The sequence below is a fragment of the Poecilia formosa genome, unplaced genomic scaffold, assembly GCF_000485575.1.
Source record: "Poecilia formosa unplaced genomic scaffold, Poecilia_formosa-5.1.2 Scaffold5, whole genome shotgun sequence".
Taxonomy (NCBI): Eukaryota; Metazoa; Chordata; class Actinopteri; order Cyprinodontiformes; family Poeciliidae; genus Poecilia; species Poecilia formosa.
This window is the reverse complement of record NW_006799944.1, coordinates 4,789,442-4,808,244: the sequence shown is the minus strand read 5'-3', so window position 1 is coordinate 4,808,244 and position 18,803 is coordinate 4,789,442. Positions and strand designations below refer to the sequence as shown.

Genomic DNA, 18,803 nt, shown 5'->3' with positions numbered 1-18,803 from the left:
AGAAATTTTCGATTATTAATCAGTTTTCAACAGAAACTAATTCTAAGACAGATTATCACACTAACTGCCTCCATTTAAGTGTTTTCTTTTTCCAGTTCCCAGGTAAATAAGTTACTTGGCTACTGTCTATGTTCTCTCAGTGTCTCTCCAGACTCGGCACCCTGCACATCCTGGGCTCACTTTGCTGATGGAAACCAGGAAGGTATCTTGGGTTCCCATGGTTGCCATTATGGGCATTTCTGGGACCAGGGTCTCTCACTGGGAAGTGTGGTTCTCTGTTACCAACAGATGGAGAAGGGTTGCGCCCATGATACATCCTTTGATTTTTGTTGTCGATTTCTTCGTCATCTGCAGAGAAAAAAAAAAATACAAGAAAAATGTGTATATTATTTAGGCAGCTTTTAGGTTTTTGCAGGGTTATGCTAATGGAAGAATAGGAAACAGTGTCATCCCACAATTAAATTTAACATATGCCATTATTCTGCTGTTTAATTGCACCAGCTGTGGAGAGTTATTAAATTGTTAGCCAAGTGCAACCCAATAGAGTTTTATTTTCACTTACTGGTTTTCTGTTGTAGCATTTCCGATTAATAATTAAATTTAGGGGGTTGGTTTATATTTCTGAATATCGCTTCATTTAATTTCCCTCTGGGATCAATAAAGTTTGCTTTGAATTTGAATAATTACTCCATCTTTAAAGCCATCAAACAATGGCATTGTTACTTCTCCAAACTGAAATGGTTAAAACTTCAGTTGAATCACTGACTGCTGACTTTAACTCCACATAACCCCACTTCATAAGATCTGAACCATACATTTCTCTGAACCTGCATTCAAACCGAAGGTTACGCTACTACAATTTGATAATACATTAAGATATGGGAGTTAAGTTGCTAGTTTACACATTGCATGAATTTTTACTGCTACTGAATCCAGCACCAAAACCACTTTCTGTGCATTTCTAAAGTACACAAAGTCTGTTTTTATTTTCCTGTTTAAAATATTCCCTCATGACATTTTTGTCTATCTTGTCTTGTAGATTTGGCGTTCTCACCCTCTCGTCTTTGAACTGAATCATTGTTGTTCCTCTGATGCTCCGCAGTCTGAGATGCTGACTTTTTGGCCTCCTCCAGATCCATCTGAGCTTTGAGCGCAGCTTGTTTATTCTTTTTCTTGTTTTCTTCATTTTGCTTGGAAAATAGCGCTCAGTTAATTCAGACCATAAATGTTTTAGCTGCACATTCTACTACTGCATGCAGTACATGTGTGATAAATGTGAAGCTACAGTTTAGAATAGCTCTGGGATTGATGGAGTTTGAGTTTTCACTCTGCTGCCCTCTGCTGGTGAGATCATTCTAATGCACTCAATACTGTTACAACGCCAATGTACGGTGCTAGCTTCAGTGTTATTAAAAAAAACGGCGAAACAAACATTAATATTGTAAAATTAAATCACATCTTTGGTGAATAAAATTACCTAATTCTGTTTCATTACTTGACTAAACTTAATTTCTATGCATTCAAAATGAAATCTAAACCATACGATGTGAGGAGAACAAAATTATCTAATCTCTGGATTACCATCTGGAGTTTCTTCTTCAATTCCACGTTTGCTTCTTTGTAGCTTTTGGATGTGGACTGTAAGTAATAAATAGCAAGTCTGAAAAATAAAACAGCAGTAGATCATCAATGCTGAAGCACCAAAACATGTCCCAGTAGAAAAACTTCACAAAATTTTTAAAACTGAATTTACAGTTGCAGGAAAAAGACTATCTACAGTAATTCCTGTTTTTGCTTATGATTTTAAGCATTTCAGTGTAAAAAAAAAAAAATGAGAAAATGCTTTTTTACAACAGTGTATGTGTGTTTTTGAGATTGTATGGATAATTTCGAAGTTCCTCTGAATTAGAGAAGCTTCAAGAAAAAAATAATTCAAATTAATCATTAAAAGCTGAAAAATTAATATCACGTTCATATCCGTGATGTAATCAGAATGTAAACATTTCTGATCTGTGCTGTAGAAACACTAAATTCTGATGGTGACTCACACCATGAGCAATATAAAGGGTAGCACCAGCCCAGGGTTAGATGCATAGCTGAACACTTTACTAAACCAGGCCGGGAAGTCGGACTCCAGCGTCTCTTGGATCACATCAAACATCCTGTTCTTGCCACTGTGAAGACATGACGGCAACTGAGAAAGAAACACGAGGAATTTCAGAAGAGACGCGGCAAAGCCCTCGATCTTACATCGGTACCTGAAAGGTCCGCAGTCAAATGAAGGGGGGATGGTTACAATGGTGTAAATGGCCGGTAGAGTGGACAGGAAGAGGATGACCAGCAACATGGCCATGTAGAAGTTGTTGGAGCCCGAGGCTTTAAAGACCCGTTCCTGTGGAACATTGCAGCACATCACAGCCCAGCACTGCAGGTACATGGACACATGGAGCCGCAGGAGGTTCAGAGCCGGCAGGCAGGGGGCATAGAAGGCACCCATCCTGCAGGGGAAGGTAAGACCCAGTCATTTTTAGTTTTTTTTAATCGTCCTTCCTTATGTTTCTCACAGTACTAGGCCAAATGAAGTCAGTGCTGACAAATAAAACTGATGTTTCCTTCTCACCATATCATTCCTTGGTTGAAGATAAGCCCCAGGACATTTCCACTGACATCAAACTCTGAGTACGAAGGCTTTTAGAAGAGTCAGACACAACACAGTTATAGACTTGAAATAAAATGTAAATACATTTTATGAAAAGGTCGACTCACAAATCCAGCCTCCAGGTCCCAACACCAGCAGTGGTTCAGAAAACGAACAAGCACAGCTCTCAAGAAATCTCCAATCAGCAGCGTAATGTAGGTCGTCATCGTGTCAGATATAATAAGGCGAACAAACTCCTGCTTGATGACGCAAACAAATGTAAAGCGTATAATAATAATGCTCATCTTAAATGAGGGTTAATCAAAAAGTTAAATGTCCAGATGTCTGTTTCAGCAGTCAGGAGGTAAACATCATTGATTAGTTTTCTTAAATGCAATACAATGTAAAAGAAATTCACACCACGTTAACGTTTTCATATCTCAAAACATTAAAACCACAATTTTTGGTCATATAAAAATGAACTTAAAACATGTCAAATCCTTTAATATTGTGCCTGTTTAAACTTGGTATCCTGAAAAGTAGCCGATAGATCCACACATGTGACAAAATGTAAAAAGCTGCTACTGGAGAGCGCTACAACAGCCTTTAATATTTTTTGCAAATGTGCGTAAAATTTACTGTTTAATTCACATAAACCATGAGAAATAACTGTTAAATAAGTGTATTAAAAGTGGCTCTCCATTGATGTAACTCAAAATCAGAACAAATGGTTGAAGTAAATGAACAATCTTTGGAAGATTAATCTGTTAAGTATTATTAAAATTCTTGCTTTCTGATTTGTTTTTCATTTGTTCTCACATCCTTAAATAAAGCCTGCCCACTTAATATAATAACAAGCTGGAGCAGCAACCATATCAGGCTTGCATAATAGTTCAAACACACACATGCACACATGTCTGACCTGCCCCACCATCGTCTCCCAGCAGGGCCCTCTTGGCACATCAGCAGGGTGGATGGTGATGGGCGGAGCAGTGCTGTTTTCTGATCCTGTGCCGTTATAAAGAGTCGCTTCCCACATAGTAATGTTATACTTTACTACTTTCTCCTCTTTCCTCTGTGAAAGACGATCTGTGATGAATCATGTCGTAAGAAAAACAATTTCATACAATCAGACTCACGGTCCCTCACTTTAAGGTTGATCGCATCCATCAGTGCGATGATGAAGGTGTAGAGGTTCCCTAGGAAAAGGGCAAAGATGCGACCCAGCTGCCACTGCAGGGCGACACGGGGGTGGTAGTTCTCCAGAGTGCTGATGACGTCAAACAGCATGGGGCAGAACATTCCCAGTAACGACATGACCATATTTACCTGAGAGACCCAAAGACAGCCACAGAGAAAATCTTATCACCCATTTCCATCAACTTCTTCACTATCCCTTAGTCTGTGTGTGGCAACTGTACCACTTCCTCTTTGGATAACACTGTGTTCAAATTGTAATGCAAGTTGCCTTTACAATAAAATAGGCAAAAATATTGTTGCAGCTATTCAACTCTTTAGTGGATGAACCTGACAAATATATTAAGTTTATGCATAACACTAAAATCCTCTTGCTGTTTGATTTTCATTATTCTGTTAAATTAGATCTCTTGGTATGGCATCAACTACAGAATTCAATCAGATATTCGGCAGTGAACTCACACTTATAAATAAAAAAAACAATAAAGAAATGTGTTTAAAAAAAAGAAAAAGAAAAAGAAAAGAACAGTAGCCTGAGCCAAATTTGTCTAACACAATTTTCCTGCATCATTTAATCAAATTTCTTTATATATCTAAAAATGTTCTAAAATCTTCTAAAATATTCTACTGTTATAATCATTTCACTCGTTATTTGTCCCCTTTTCACCTCGTTTCTTTCCCACCAGGTGTGATTCTCCAGACCATCCAGGGCAAACTTCTGAGACCGACGCACCACAAAGTAAATGAGGTATCCACTTCCTGCCAAGCAGCACAACACCAGGAAATTGGCCAGCACGCGCAGGAAACGAGTCAGGTGGATGTTGTCGTCCTTTCGGCTCTCTTGCTCCTCCAAGATTGCTTCCTACAGATGTCAGACAGCACAACCCACTAACTCTGCTGCGCTGTTTCATTTGTCGCTCCACTGGAAATTAGACAGAGAGCAGGGCTGACCTTAAAACTGGTGGTGATGGAGGCAAACTTGTTGTCTGCTGTCTCGGGGTTTCCTATCAGGTAATCCCAGCTTGTGAACATTTTCCAGCTGAAATTGAAGCTGTTATCATCTCCGATCCCTGACTCGTTTGCATTACGCGCCATCCTTCAATTGGAAAGAATGCATTCTCTATGCAATCGCGTATAATGAAGACAGACTGTCATTCAACACCTGCGCAGAAAACTTACGTCCGTATGACAACCATATAGCTGTAGGCCACTGTGCCCACACCGACCAGGAAGTACGACAGCGGCATTCGAAACTTGAACCAGCCAATAGCACGCTGGTTGTTATAGTAACCATAGAAGAGGACCGAATACTGAGCGTAACCCTACGAGTGACATTAAACAACATTAAAAAGGCAAATTAAACATCTTGTTTTAGGTGGAAGTAAACAGTGTGTGTCACGTCTCTAACTGACCCCAAAGTCCCAAAGCACAGCAAAATCCATGGCACCGGCTTCCTCAGCTCTGGGGACCGTCTTTCTCGGGATGCTGCCATAGGCTCTCCCCATTAATGCCTGTTCAAAAAATAGTACAGAGGAGAATGAGCCTTACTTGCAAAATGAAATATATATAGAGAGCAATGAACAAAATGAAGGTACAGTTTAGGTTTAAAAACTGGAGTACCTCTGGTACCATAACCAGGCCGAAGGTCAAACTAAACAGGATCATGTTGATGCCGTACATCCACCGTAAGAAGATGAAGTACGAGGCAACTGAGGAGCCAAAATGACCTGAATGGCACATTAAGTACGAAAGCTTTTCACATTTTGTCATCTTTCAACTACAAACATTATTTTCACTGGTAGACGAGCATGAATAAGAGCTTATTTGTGAATTGGAAAGAAAGCTACACATGGTTTCATAAGCTTTTTTTTGACAGTCAAAAATGCACTACATACTATTTCATGTACTATTTTCCCCTTTTTAGAAGGAAGATCATGTATACTCAAAATGTGTGTCTGAAAAGATGTTCTATTCAAATACATTTCAACATATGTCATACGTCTTCTTATTCATAAGTGTTTGAAGGGAGCTTACTTTCAATCTCTTTTATTTTCATCTCCCATGGAATGCAGGCTATTTTGAAGTTCTCAAAGTCTCTTTGAAACTTCATCCATTTCTAATGATGCAATGATTACAAAAACGTGAAAAGAAAATATTCGATATTTCTTTCTGAACATGTGAAAGTTGGTGTCTACTTGCCTTTGTCATCATGACCTTGTATGCGTAGAGCTTCCTGCCTTTCCCTTTCCCCAAAGCTCCCTCATATTTTTCCACAAATAGCTGAGACTCTCTAAAAGTCAGTAAATAAAGTATTGACAAGTGGCTTTTTTAAGTCATTTGTAATTTTTATTCTATTTTTTAAGTAATAAATTAAAGTGTACCGTAAAGTGACAAGTTTCTGTTTCATTGGCCAGGGCTTCCCCCTCAGACTTTGGATCAGCTTCTTCTTCTCATCCACTGCCTCCTTCAACTTCTCCAACTCCTCTGGTGACAGTAACTCAGGCCTCACCTCCCCATCATTATTGACCTCTTCCTCATCATCACCGTCCTCACTCGTCTCTGGCTCTGAACTAAATAATTTCAGAAGGCTCTGTTAACGAGTGACGAGACATTTTCCTTTAGAAGCAGGAGCGATCGCATCACATGAAGCATTACCTCGTTTCAACAACTTTTTTGCGCCTTTTCTTCTTCTTCTTCACTCCAAGTGCTTTTTCTTTTTCCTTAAGTTGATCTCCACTTTCTATTTTCTCCTCATTTTTGGTACATACAAGTTTCAGTTTTCCCTTTTCACTTTTTTCCTGAGCTTCTCCATCCTCCTTTCCCTCCAACTTTCTTGTTTTCTCATTTTTGATGTTCTTTTTTGATTTTGTTGACTTGGCCCTTGTTTGATCCCGCTCTCTTTTGTTCCCCTCATGTCCGCTTGTTTCATGTTCAGCTTTTCCTTTTCGCCTCCTACTCCTCTCTCTTCTCTCTGTCTTGGATTGAGATTCCTCTCTTATTCCTTGCACCGATTTGGATGATCTCTTTCTTCTCTGATTTTCCCTCTTGTTTTCTTGTCTGTCACCATTTCTTCTCTTCCCATTGTGTTTTTCCCTCTTGTGATTTTCTTGAAAATCTTCAACACCTGGTGAGAAATAAGAGGGGTGAGGGAGGTGATTTTATGTTTCCTTGTTATGCTGTCCACCCAGATTCACCTGGTTTAATGTTTTACATTTCCACAGTAGGATGATTTGGTGAGATAAAATCTGGTCAAAACACAATCTCTGGATGTAAAGTTCTGCTTAATGTCCAAATTATTCTCTTATTACAATAAAATAACTCCCATATGTAAATAGTCTGAAATGTTTTTATTCATGACTGAGATTTTACGTATTGACTCACCTGCAAAATCCAGTTCAATGTCAGCTGTGGGAGAAAAACAATTCCAGACTAAAATTAGGACAACTGATAAAATGTATTCTACTATCAAAGTACTGAATCTGCAGGTATATAAGTTAGTATGTTGGGAAAATCTAAAAAATAATACAGATTAACTATGGACAGATATGTTTTGCAAGCAGAAGTGTCATGTTTTGTTATTATATGTAAAAAAAACTAGAAAAAAAGCCCTGATTCTACATTGTGAAAAATAAAAAGACTAATGGAACTAAAAATGTCCTTTTTAACCCTTTGCGTGCGAGGACTGAGGCAAATGATACAAGTGATACGGGTGTGAAGTCGGTTGGATCCCATTTGTAAACACAAGGGTTAAAAGAAACTATGAATCTTGTGACTTTGTAGACCAAAAATGTTACAAGAAATCCATAAGGAACACTTTGTTATGGACAAAAGGACTCTTTGTCTTTTCTCTATCTGTTTTATCTGCTCACACACACACAGCTACACAACCATGACATTTAAGACTAGCTACAGTCAAACAAAAACAAACACACTAATTAAATATTCAAGTTAAGAACTAAAACATAAGTCAATGTTTTTAAAGCCAAAATATTTACTGGAAATGGTGCATATTGTAGATCTATAGTCAGAATGATAATATCAGTAAATACCTGGCGTCCACTATAGTGGACAGGTGATCAGTTGTAATTTCTCCAAATTCAAAGTTATTATTTGGAAATTACATTAGTAGTTTTAGTCTTTAGGAATTGCTTGATGTCACACTATTTTTTTTTATGTGCAAGAATTTTTTACAGTAGAAGGAGAGACTGGATATTCCTGAGTTGGTCGGCATGCTTTTTCATCTGTCTGCCATATTGGATTTAAATTATTGGACGGCCAGTAGTTGGCAGTGTATTGTATTATACACTAGTGTTCACTTTAGTGGTCTGTGTTCACGTTAGTGGTCTGTGTGCATTTACGACATAGAAACAGACAAGAAAATGGCTTTTAGATGGCTGTCCACTGTCTGCTATGCATGAAATGGGTCATATATATAATGTATAATCCGAGGTGCCAACATGGCGCTGTGAAAATAAAATCATAAATAAAGTCATAAAATATATTTGGAGACCCGATTGTGCAGAAGTTTGTGAAGTCAAGATTCTACCTGTGAGACACAGAGTGAACTTATTTCCTGTAAGTTTTTGTCAGACAAAATGTGTAAGTTCAGGACATATTTGAAATATTTTTAAAACAAAATGTTTAAATTATTTCATGTGGCACATTGTAATGAATCCTACAGTAAAACAAATAAAAGGTTTGTATACATCCTATGCTTAATTCTCATTCATGCAGCAGCCCACTGCAGGTCAAAGTCTAGTACAACATGGTCAAGATTATGTTAATATAAAATTAAATGCCTGAAACTGTAACTGTCTGATCCAATGATGTTACAGGATCCTAAGCAACTGATTTTTATCAGTAATATCAGTTCATGCAAAGCTTTGACAAAGAAAGTCTTGTTTTAAATTTAGATTTCTGGCCTGAGTGAGAACTTCAACTGACTGACCTGAAATAGTCATATAAAATATGCCTGCCGTCTTACCGCTACAGGCCATATCAGTCTGCCACAAGCACAAAACTTTATCCAAGAACAATACTAGCATATTGGGATCTTATTGAGTTTTAGCAATGCAATCATCAAAAAGCTGCTTGCTGGAAATCTGGCAGTAGGTGCTTCAGTGAAGGAGAATCAATATCAGGTTTTGTCAAGTTGAGCTTATTAAATATTTTCTTCATTCTTAAAAGACATCAATTTTAGACACTGGTAACTCTGCCATGTTTTATCCTTTTAATCGGCCAAATTTAAAGGAATCCTACAAATCCTCAGCTCACTTTGCTCTTTACTTTGTCATGAAAACATTTGGACTGAAACTGACTGACTGACTGACTGACTGACTGACTGACTGACTGACTGACTGACTGACTGACTGAGCAGCCAGAAATAAAAACTGTTATATGTACAGAGAGCCTGCAGAGCCGTGGATCAGATGTTAGGGGCGGCCCAGTCATCCTGTCAGAGATCAGTGTCCGTCTTGTGATTGGTGGCTTCCTGTCCAGCAGGAAGTTGTGAACAGAGTTTAAAAGCTGCTGCGGGACTGCAGACATTCACAGGAAGCTGGACCAGCAATGGCTCTGCTGAAGGTTCTGCTGCTGCTGCTGGGGCTGGGTGAGTTGGACACACTGGAGACACTGGAGACTCTGAATGCTATGAATTGTTTTGATCCATTTTTTATTTTGTCATTATAAAGCTGTCGTGTTGGTTTCTTATTTTTACTGTGTGGAAACAGCAACCAACTTTCTTCTTCAGGTGTTGCAGTGAGCTCAGTGTCTGCAGAAGAGAATTGTTGGAGGTCAGAACTGTAGAGACGATAAGCGACACTATCACGTGGAAGTCTCTAGCTATAAAGGAATTTTAGTGAAATTCTGTGGAAGATCTCTGATCAGCGATCAGTGGGTTCTGACTGCAGCTCACTGCTGGATGTCAGAGCCAGGATGGTGAGTCAGGAAAGGTTTTACTGAAAACTTTAGCTGATTGTTTTTTCAATAATTGTGTCTTTTTTGCCTAGGAATAATAAGGTACATCTCGCAGTTCATCCTCGACGTGGTAGAAAGTTGACTTATCAAATCACTCATCGTGAGGTTTATAGAGACAGCAATGGTCGTGAACATGACATCATGCTCCTGAAGCTGCCAGCAAAGATAACAACAATCTGACCAATTAAACTGGCTGACTGTCCGGATACTCTCCTACTGTAAGTTTTATCTTCTTAAATTTTAAAACTTGGTTCTTGTTCTGGAAGATGAGGCAAAATTCATCCAGGAAAATGTTTGAGCTCTGGTCTCCTAGAGTTAGTTGTTTTTCTTAATGCAACTTATTTTCAGTTTTGTTTTTCTTGTCTTTCAGTGGCACCAAGGTTCAGATTGCAGGTTATGGATTCACAAGAGTTGGCAATTTTAACAAGAGAAGTGAGATGAATGTTCATGTTTCTCATTGTTTTTGTTGTTACATTTAAATGATTCAGATTATTCAAATCAGCTTTCAGACTATTTGCTGAAGCTGAACTTAGCAACTTGTTGAAGTTTTGGTCATCAAAACCTAAGATAAACTGCTTAAAGCTGAAATAGAACATCTTAACAAGCACACATTATAGGTCCCTCCCCTGTAAAGTGAGCAGGTCTACATGAGCATTGATTGACAGCACTAAGACCCTCCTCTTGGCTCTGATTGGTTGTTTTTGACCCATAGCGGTGCATTTTTGCAGATAGCTGGAAAACAAAGGGAGGAGGTGGAGGAGATCAAGTTTTCATAGATTATCTGTCTCATATTAACCATGAGGACATAGTGACAGTTTTGATACAAATGTAAAAAATATATATCTTAGACAAGTAACATACTGCAGTTTAATAACCACAGATAAGGTGATATTTTGCTCAACTCTAAGAGTTGAGCAAAATATGTCAACTCTTAAACAGACCTTACATGTTTATCCTGCTTTTCCTCTACAGTTGAACATCGTCCAGATATCCTTCAGTGTGCAGAGTTAAAGATTGATAAACATAAAAAGATGGAAAAGATACGGGCAAAATACAAGTACTTTCAGATCAGCTACCAGAAGTGGTACAGTGTGAGAAGCTCTAAGAAGGACGTGTCTCGCGTAAGTCAGTCTTTAAACAATTTTCTGCACAAAATTTAGACATTGTTTCTATTTTACCAAATAATCACAGCAGCAAAACAACTAAAATCTTTGTGTTTATGACAGGGCGACTCTGGTGGAGGATTTGTGTTCAACAACAGGTTGTATGGCGTTAGTTCCTTCTCTGGAGATCCATGGCATGCATTCAATGCACCACGTGCCTACAAGCAGTGGATAGATGACACAATTAATTAACCAAAAACCCTAGGCTGCTAGGTGTCTGTATTGTGGCAAAATGTTCCCAGCATCATAAAATCACAAAGTTAAAGTTGATTTTTAATTTTCAGTTGATTCATTTTCTGATTTACATTTGCTGAATTATTTGGGGATTTAAGTTGTGTACACGTTCATCTGTGATAATATCTTATTTCTCAATAGGTAAAGCTGCTGTTTGTAATAATCAGTAATAATATTCACTGTCACATGAGTAGGAAATAAATGACTGTTATCTGATCAGATTGTCTCTCTTGTGCTTGTTTATGGTTGTAAGTGAAGAAAATAATTTTTAAAATATTGAACACATATTGAACTTTAAAGGTTGTTAAAACAAACTTATAATCCAGAAAAACTACTTCCAGAACAGGAACATTAAAAATTTGAACATATTTAGAAAGTCCAGAGAATGCTTACTTACTTATACTTATATAGCAACCCAGAACAGGGATTAGAACAAACTCAGAATCCAGAAAAAACTAAGTTAGCAAATACATTTTAGACTCCTATTCTTCCAACCCAGAAAAAGAATTAGACCAGACGATACGTCTTTATTTGTTCTTCTTTTACTCTTTCCTTTGGTTTGTTATTAGTTATTGTAATCATAGTTGTTTAAAAAACAACTTCTGTTTTTCAAAAGACGTTATTTAAAACTGGAGTTATTTGACAGTTCAACTTTTTTAAAAAGTTGTACAATAAATATAGCCAACTTCTTTGCAAAATATAGAAAAAAATATTTGCTATATCTGGCTACAGCCACAAAATTCAATCAGTGAGAATGCAGTAATGCATTCTCACTGATTGAATTTTGTGGCCAAACCTTATTGTGCACATGGGATAAAGAGGAAAACAAAGAGAACCACTGACAGACCGAACAGATATTTATGTAGTTGGTCTTTTGATGTGTGTCCTTAGTGTAACCGGAGTGGGCAGCACACGGGTCATTACGGTCAGGTGCAGCCGAGGGGCACAAAGGAGTCAAACAATAGCCTGGTGAAGCAGAGAGGGGGAGGCTCAGCCTATGAGGATAAGAGAGGAGGGACCATCTCCAAAAAAAAAGAAAATGGGCTTAGTCAGGAGGAAACAACGTACAATGGCTTGTAAAAGTTTTTTTGTTTTGTTTTTTGTCTGGGTACAGCCACAAAATTCAATGGGCTTCACTGTTTTTTTGGGTAAAAGACCAACATTAAGTAGAGCATATTTGTGAAGTGAAAGGAAAATCATACTTTGTTTTTGAAATTGTTTACAAATAAAGATCTGAAAACTGTGGAGTCCAAACATTCAACACCTCATATTCAAAATCTCTAACTCAGTATTCGAGATCCGGTATAAATAAGGCTTTCTGTGATGCCCTTCTTAGTTAGAGAATATTAGTGAACAAGTGTCAGGAAAGACCAAGGAACACAGCCGACAGGTCAAAGAAAAGGTTGTGGGAAAGTTTAAAGCAGGGCTGCTTTGTAAAACAACATCCCGAACTTTCAGTACTGTTATCTCCACCAATTAAAAATAGAAGGAGTATGGCACAACTGCAAACCTCCCAAGATATGACCAATCAGCAATTCACCATGCACTCCACCATCTGGCTTTGTGGGAGACAGGCAAGAGAATGTCAATATTCAAACAAAATCATAAGAAGAGCGCTTGTAATTTTTGACACAGGACATATAAGGACTGGTAGAGACCAAGTCTAAAATTTCTCACCTGCACACAAAACGAGATTGATAATATTAAAGTGGGTAAAGCATTTTACCCTGCTTGTACAACAAAAATCTAAGCTAATTTACGACAAACCCAATAAATCCTGAGTTGTACTGTATTAGAAAAGCATAGCAGTGACGCCTATCCACTAATGTGAACATGGTCAGTATCTTACTGTCGTTCTCTGAGGTGATCAGGGTATCTCCAGGCATCTTCCTCTCATGGTCCTGTGTCTTCTAGAAAAGGCAACATCGGGAAGTGATGTGAACTGCAAAACAAACAAAGCTGCAGGGTTTAATACTTCCTCACTGCTGCTGTACCTTCTACATCACAAGAGGGGAACCCTCTTCAAGCTCATGCACTGCTTTGGGGATGAAGGGTGTGGGTGCAGGTCCAGGTGTACGTCTTTGTGCATGTGCACTGCTGGTTTGGCACATGGTGGGTAACTTGCCTGAGAAGTTTACTTTTTCCTCACCACCCATCGACCCGAGGCAGGAACAATGATGAGCTGGAAACTCTAGAGCCAAGCAATTTCACTAACAATCAATTATTCAGAACTGTTATGACTGCCTTTTATGCGGCTGTATGTGGATTTGAAAGATTATGTACCACGTGTCAGTGAGAGAGAGAGAGTTCGAAGTCTATGAATGGGGATGGCAAGACAATAAGATGGAGGTTAAAGGCAGGCCAGGTAAAAGTGAGGATGAGGGCTCTTTGTACAAGAGTGTTCGTTGTTCTACATTAGAAGTGTCAGGGTTCAACAAGAAGTAAATCAGTATTAGTTTTCCACACACTTATAGAAGTTTTGTCTCATTTGACCATAACATTTCTTTAGTACATTTATAATGTACATGTACAACTGATGGATGGTCCATTCATTTTCTGTACACCCTTGTCCCTAGTGGGGTCAGGAGGGGTGCTGGTGCCCATCTCCAGCGAACATTTCAGGCGAGAGGAGGGGTACACCCTGGACAGGTCACCAGGCAACACAGAGACAGGCAGGACAAACAACCATCATGCACACACACACACACACACACCTGAGGAGAATTTAAAGAGACCAAGACCCTGGGCTGGGACTCGAACCCAGGACTTTCTTGCTGCAAGGCAACAATGCTACCTACAATGGATGGTCGTATTGACAAATTCTTTCACCCAAGTCATGTGTCTCTGCAGTTTCTCTGGAGTTATAATGGACGTCTTAGCTCCTTCTTTGATTAAGGTTCTCCTCAGCGATGGTGGTAGGAGTTTGTCCTGTAAATGTCCTGGATTTGATAGAGTGCTATACAAGCACAGGTCATTCACCGTTTGCTCGGTCGGTCAGATGAAGTTGACGACAACCAAATCAAAGTGCTTTATTGATGTAAAGGAATGCGAGAACTAAAAGAAAACTTTATTAAAAGATGATAAATAACTAAATGTATCATTTAGCCTACAAGCTAAACTTTTGTGGGCCAAAGTGGTTGATCCATCTGAGTCATCTGAATGTGACTCAGATCCTGCAGGGGGAAAAAAAGAAGAAAACTCCAGGATTCAGTATTAGCATTGTTTTGGTTTCATTTGCTTTATTTTTTTTAGTGAAAGTGTTTTTATTACTTTCAATGTAACGCTAGCCAATAGTTTTGTACTACTGTTTATTTCACAGAGAGTTGCTTGTTGTATAGCTTTCCATTTAAAGTCTTATCTGAAACAATAACTTTTAGAATGTATTACAGTGTTAACCTGAAAAAATATAAAAGCAACCAATATAAGAGTTAAGTTTTTTAATTCAAAATGTCATGTGTTTGAACATGCAGCATGCAATGATGCAGAAAGAAGTGATGTTAGTGCTAGCATAATCCTGTAGGAGGCAGTATTGCTCCAAACTGAAAACTTTCTAGTAGCAGGAAATGATAAGTGTGCCTTCTCAAACATAATTTTAGTCATTTACATGCTTCTTGTTTTGTATGTGCTGATAATCTGGAGTTTGCCTTTTTTTTAACTTAAGAGCCCAAAACCAAGTGTGTGTGTGTTTTGGGTGAAAGACTTGTTGCAAATTGTTTAGTTTTTCGATGCTAAAGTTAGCCTCATCTATCTACACAGAACACAAGGGAGGAGAAAAGGGTCAGTGAGGCCAGTTGAGTAGACAGTGGTATTAAAACAAACTACAGGTTAAATAATGTAAAATAAAACATTGCTGAAGCACAACTATAGTCAGTGTCTTCATAAGGGATACTGAAATGATAATTTTACACTGAAACTGGACACCAAAGTAATTAAAAATACAAAATGTACGTTATGTGTGCAAATGGTTTGGTTTAGTTTTTCTGGTATTAATGCTTTGTTACCATATTTCTGCCTCTGGCGTAAAAGTAGCAACATGTAAGAATGTATTTTTCTTTTAGAAGCTGGTCATTTCCGAAACCAGTTAGTCCAAATATTTGCCATTATGATCTGTCCTACTTAAAACCAGCTTCCACCACAGAAAGTGTTTGCTTAAAATGGAAATTTTGAAGGATCCAGTTTCATCACAACCACTTGGTAAACTGTTTTTTGTTTTGTTTTTTGTTTGTTTATTGTTATTTTGAACATATTCTCATTTCAAACTTGCTTTGATGATTTGAATATATTCTTGCAGTGTAATAAGGTGTAGCATAACTGTCCCTGACACTTGTAACTAATGTTTTATTTATACCAGATCAGGTTTAAGCTCAAATAATCCAGTATTTAAAAAAAAAAGAGAGAGAAGTGATTCAGTTTCAGATTACCCTGCACATCTGTTTAATTGTTCTCCTATTTTGTTTGTTTCACTTCTTAAAGCTCTGCCTATCCCAGGCTGTAAATGGTCTCTTGATTTCAATAAGACAAATTATATATTTTAGTAACATATATAATTATTTCCCTGCTCACAATCATTCTCTTCTTGCTGTTCTTTCATAAAATCACACAGAAACACTGGTTGTAATGTAACACACATGGAAGATCCAANTTTTTTGTTTATTATTGTTTGTTTTTCAGTTTTTAATCATATGTAAGACCCTTTGTGTACACATACAAAAGTGCTTTAAAATGAAGGAATGATTGGTTGACTTATTGACTGACACAAATTAACACTTGTCAGATTTTTATAAAAAACAGAACAAAAAAAAAACGTGTTCTTTGTTCATCAAAATTTCAGTCTACTTTGTGTTGCTCAGTAAAATACAACTCTAATGGAATACACCGAGTTTTGACATTTGGCGTAAATGGAGAAAACGTGAAAAGTTTCAGTTGGCATGAATGCTTCTTTCAGGCACCGAGAAAGCTGAAACAGGAAGAAGGACTTTTTAATTATGGGGAAGCTCTGGAGATATCAAAGTGGGTTTCACATTAGAGGCGTGAGTGCTGGTGAAACTGAATGCGGCTCTGTTTTTCTTTTCTCCCCGACATTTTAAAACTAGTTTAACTGCTGCACTAAAGCAATCTGTCATCCCAGTAGGTCCTGAAGGTACAGAAAAACCTGTATGGCGCTGAAACTATCATTCATTGTGCTCGAATACAAGTATCTGCCAGGTGATCATTGTCTCATATCTGTGCCGATGGCAAAAAAATGTGTTTACAGTCTGAGTCACACCTGGATTAGCTTGGGCTCTTCTCTTACTCTCTTTCTTTCTTGAATGAAAACAAGGCAGGTTTAACCCTCTGGGCCTTGGCTCCCTGCCGCTTTATGTTTACCATCCAGTTTTCTAACTGGGGAGGCGTTAATCTTAAAGTTCCAGGTTGTATTGTATAAACTGGTATTGCTTGAAAGACTAAATATTTCAAACAGACGTCTTTTTTTTGTGTTTATATTCTGCTACACCACTAAAAAATATATATATAAAAAAAATCATCACCTTGCACAAGGATTCACACCCGATTAACCTTTTTGCATTTTGCCATGTTACAACAATAAACTTCAAGGTACTTTATTGGGATTGATTCTCCTACATAAAACCAATTGGAACCAACTGGTTATCCATAACTGAATAACCAGTGAGAAAAAAATAAATAAAAGGAAATTCAGTTTGATGTTTGCCAAAAGCCATGCAGTGAATACAATAAAAAAACAAAATCCAAAAAATGTTTTTTTCTGGTCTAATAACTCTGCACATCACCTTAAACACATCGTTTGCAGCACAAAATATAGTGGTTGTTTTTCATCGGCTGTGACAGGTGAGTTCATCAGAGCTGATGGGAAGATGGATGGATGGAGCTAAGCCCAGGGCAATCTTGGAAGAAAACATGTCAGAGGCTGCAAAAGACTTGAGACTGGAGTGGAGGTGTATGCCTTTCAGTGTGTGAAAGTCCTTAAATATTTAACCAGAGCAAAAATTGAATCGTTCAGATTAAACCATATTCATGTGTTGGAGCAGTCTAGACCTAAATCCAGCTGTGAATTTACGGAAATACTTAAAAACTGAAGTTGACAGATCAGTATGATCTGAAGTATTTCCCAAACAACAACAGGCAAAAAAAAAAGTTAGTCTTTTGTCCTAGACGACGGAACAGAAATCCACAACAAACTTTTCTGATTTTCATTTCTGAAAACTGTGTATAATATTTTTTCCCTGTTCACAATCATTCTCTTCTTGCTGTTCTTTCATAAAATCACACAGAAACACTGGTTGTAATGTAACACACATGGAAGATCCAAAGAATAGGAGTATTCTTGTACTGTACATTAGAAACAAATTTTTATGCTAATCATTCCTACTCTTGCCACAAGGATAGAACCATTAACTTTCTGTGGTAACATTAATTGACTGAATGTGATTTTATAGCATGATAAAAAGCGATATAAAGCATTTATATTAAGTTCTCCCATGAATTTAAACCGAGGTCTGATGACCTCATCAGAAAGCCTTTCTCCCTGTGCCTCAAGCTTTTCCTGTCACTCTTGTTGTGAGCAGAGAGCCTGGCAACAGTCGGTTCATCTGTTAGACACTGCTCTTTTAGGTTGATGACTCACTGCCTAATATCTTCATACTAACAGCTGTTAGTACGAACAAATGTTATATTTGCTGAAAAGAAATATCAACTTGAGCTACTATAACTCACCAACATGCTTCTCTATCATTTACTGTTCCGACAATACAATGACATCAAAAAAAACCACCAGGCTGCACAGTGAGCCTCACAACAAGAATCGACAGCATGACTGTCCAAAGAAAAGGATCTTAAGTCATTTAGCGGCCTGTAGTTGTGTTAATTCTGAGATTTAACCCACTTTTTATTGAACACAATAAATGTTTGCTTTGATAATCTGTTTCATATGAATGTTCTATAAAAGTTTTCATTTTTCACAAACCAAACAAAATAAATTCAACAAACTGCACAGCCTGAAAGCTAGACAGATTTCTGATAGATTTGTTCAGGCTATGCTGAGAAATGCATTTGTTGCAGCTGGTAGCCATAATGTTTTTAGTAGAACAAAACCATACAGGTTTCTTCTCAGGTTGGTAAGTGCATGAGCTTTGCTACCAAGTTTTCTCTTACATATCTTGCATAAACTGTAAATAGTTGCACTTTTTCCTTCCACTAAGCCTCCTATGAATATGTTGTAGCACAGCAATAACATTTTCTGAAACTCTGAATTTTGGGTTCTCGTCATCTATTTATACCACAATCATCAAGATTAAGAAAAATGAAAGAATGAAATATTTCACTCTATGTTTAGTGAAGCTATGCAACATGAATTTTAGTTTGTGAAATACGTGACTTCACTCTGGGTCCGAAGAAAAAGACCCTTTGAAAATAACATTAAATTGAGACCAAGTCTAATTTTTTAAAAATGTAAAAAAGTAAAAAAAAAAAAAAAAAAAAAATTTTTCTACAAAACTGTATTTTGAAGGGTGAGTTTAAAAATTACAGAATTATGATTAAGATTGAAATAATTATATATGTTACTAAAATATATAATT

General features: G+C 37.5%; 1 protein-coding gene and 1 pseudogene across 2 annotated transcripts; one reads left to right on the top strand and one right to left on the bottom strand.

The window, feature by feature from the left end:
• Positions 1–6: 6 nt before the first annotated feature.
• Positions 7–13,325, bottom strand: LOC103147166 (transmembrane channel-like protein 1). 2 transcript variants are annotated; one of them, XM_007565377.2, is made up of 21 exons: positions 13,245–13,325; positions 13,058–13,150; positions 7,217–7,240; positions 6,491–6,959; positions 6,217–6,405; positions 6,035–6,125; positions 5,870–5,951; positions 5,456–5,562; positions 5,248–5,346; positions 5,015–5,157; positions 4,787–4,931; positions 4,503–4,697; positions 3,788–3,967; positions 3,561–3,713; positions 2,767–2,895; positions 2,621–2,688; positions 2,259–2,498; positions 2,049–2,174; positions 1,582–1,660; positions 1,055–1,190; positions 7–348 (listed from the first exon to the last, which is right to left on the bottom strand). In XM_007565377.2, the coding sequence occupies exons 2-21, from the start codon at positions 13,092–13,094 to the stop codon at positions 137–139; spliced, it is 2,904 nt and encodes a 967-aa protein (XP_007565439.1). In that variant the 5' UTR covers positions 13,095–13,150; positions 13,245–13,325; the 3' UTR covers positions 7–136. The 2 variants fall into 2 exon arrangements, with proteins under 2 accessions (XP_007565439.1, XP_016533399.1); XM_016677913.1 differs by lacking the exons at positions 7,217–7,240; positions 13,245–13,325 and having other exon boundaries at positions 13,058–13,222.
• LOC107837719 (arginine esterase-like) lies at positions 8,810–11,421 on the top strand (annotated as a pseudogene).
• Positions 13,326–18,803: the final 5,478 nt, after the last annotated feature.

Bases quoted from the DNA above. Each gene is read 5' to 3' on its own strand.
- LOC103147166 (XM_007565377.2), bottom strand. From the start codon at position 13,094: ATGCCTGGAGATACCCTGATCACCTCAGAGAACGACA. The intron at 6,406-6,490 runs GTAATGCTTCAT...GAAATTATTTAG, and splicing joins AAAAAAGTTGTTGAAACGAG to TTCAGAGCCAGAGACGAGTG. The intron at 2,499-2,620 runs GTGAGAAGGAAA...CTTCCCCTGCAG, and splicing joins TTCAACCAAGGAATGATATG to GATGGGTGCCTTCTATGCCC.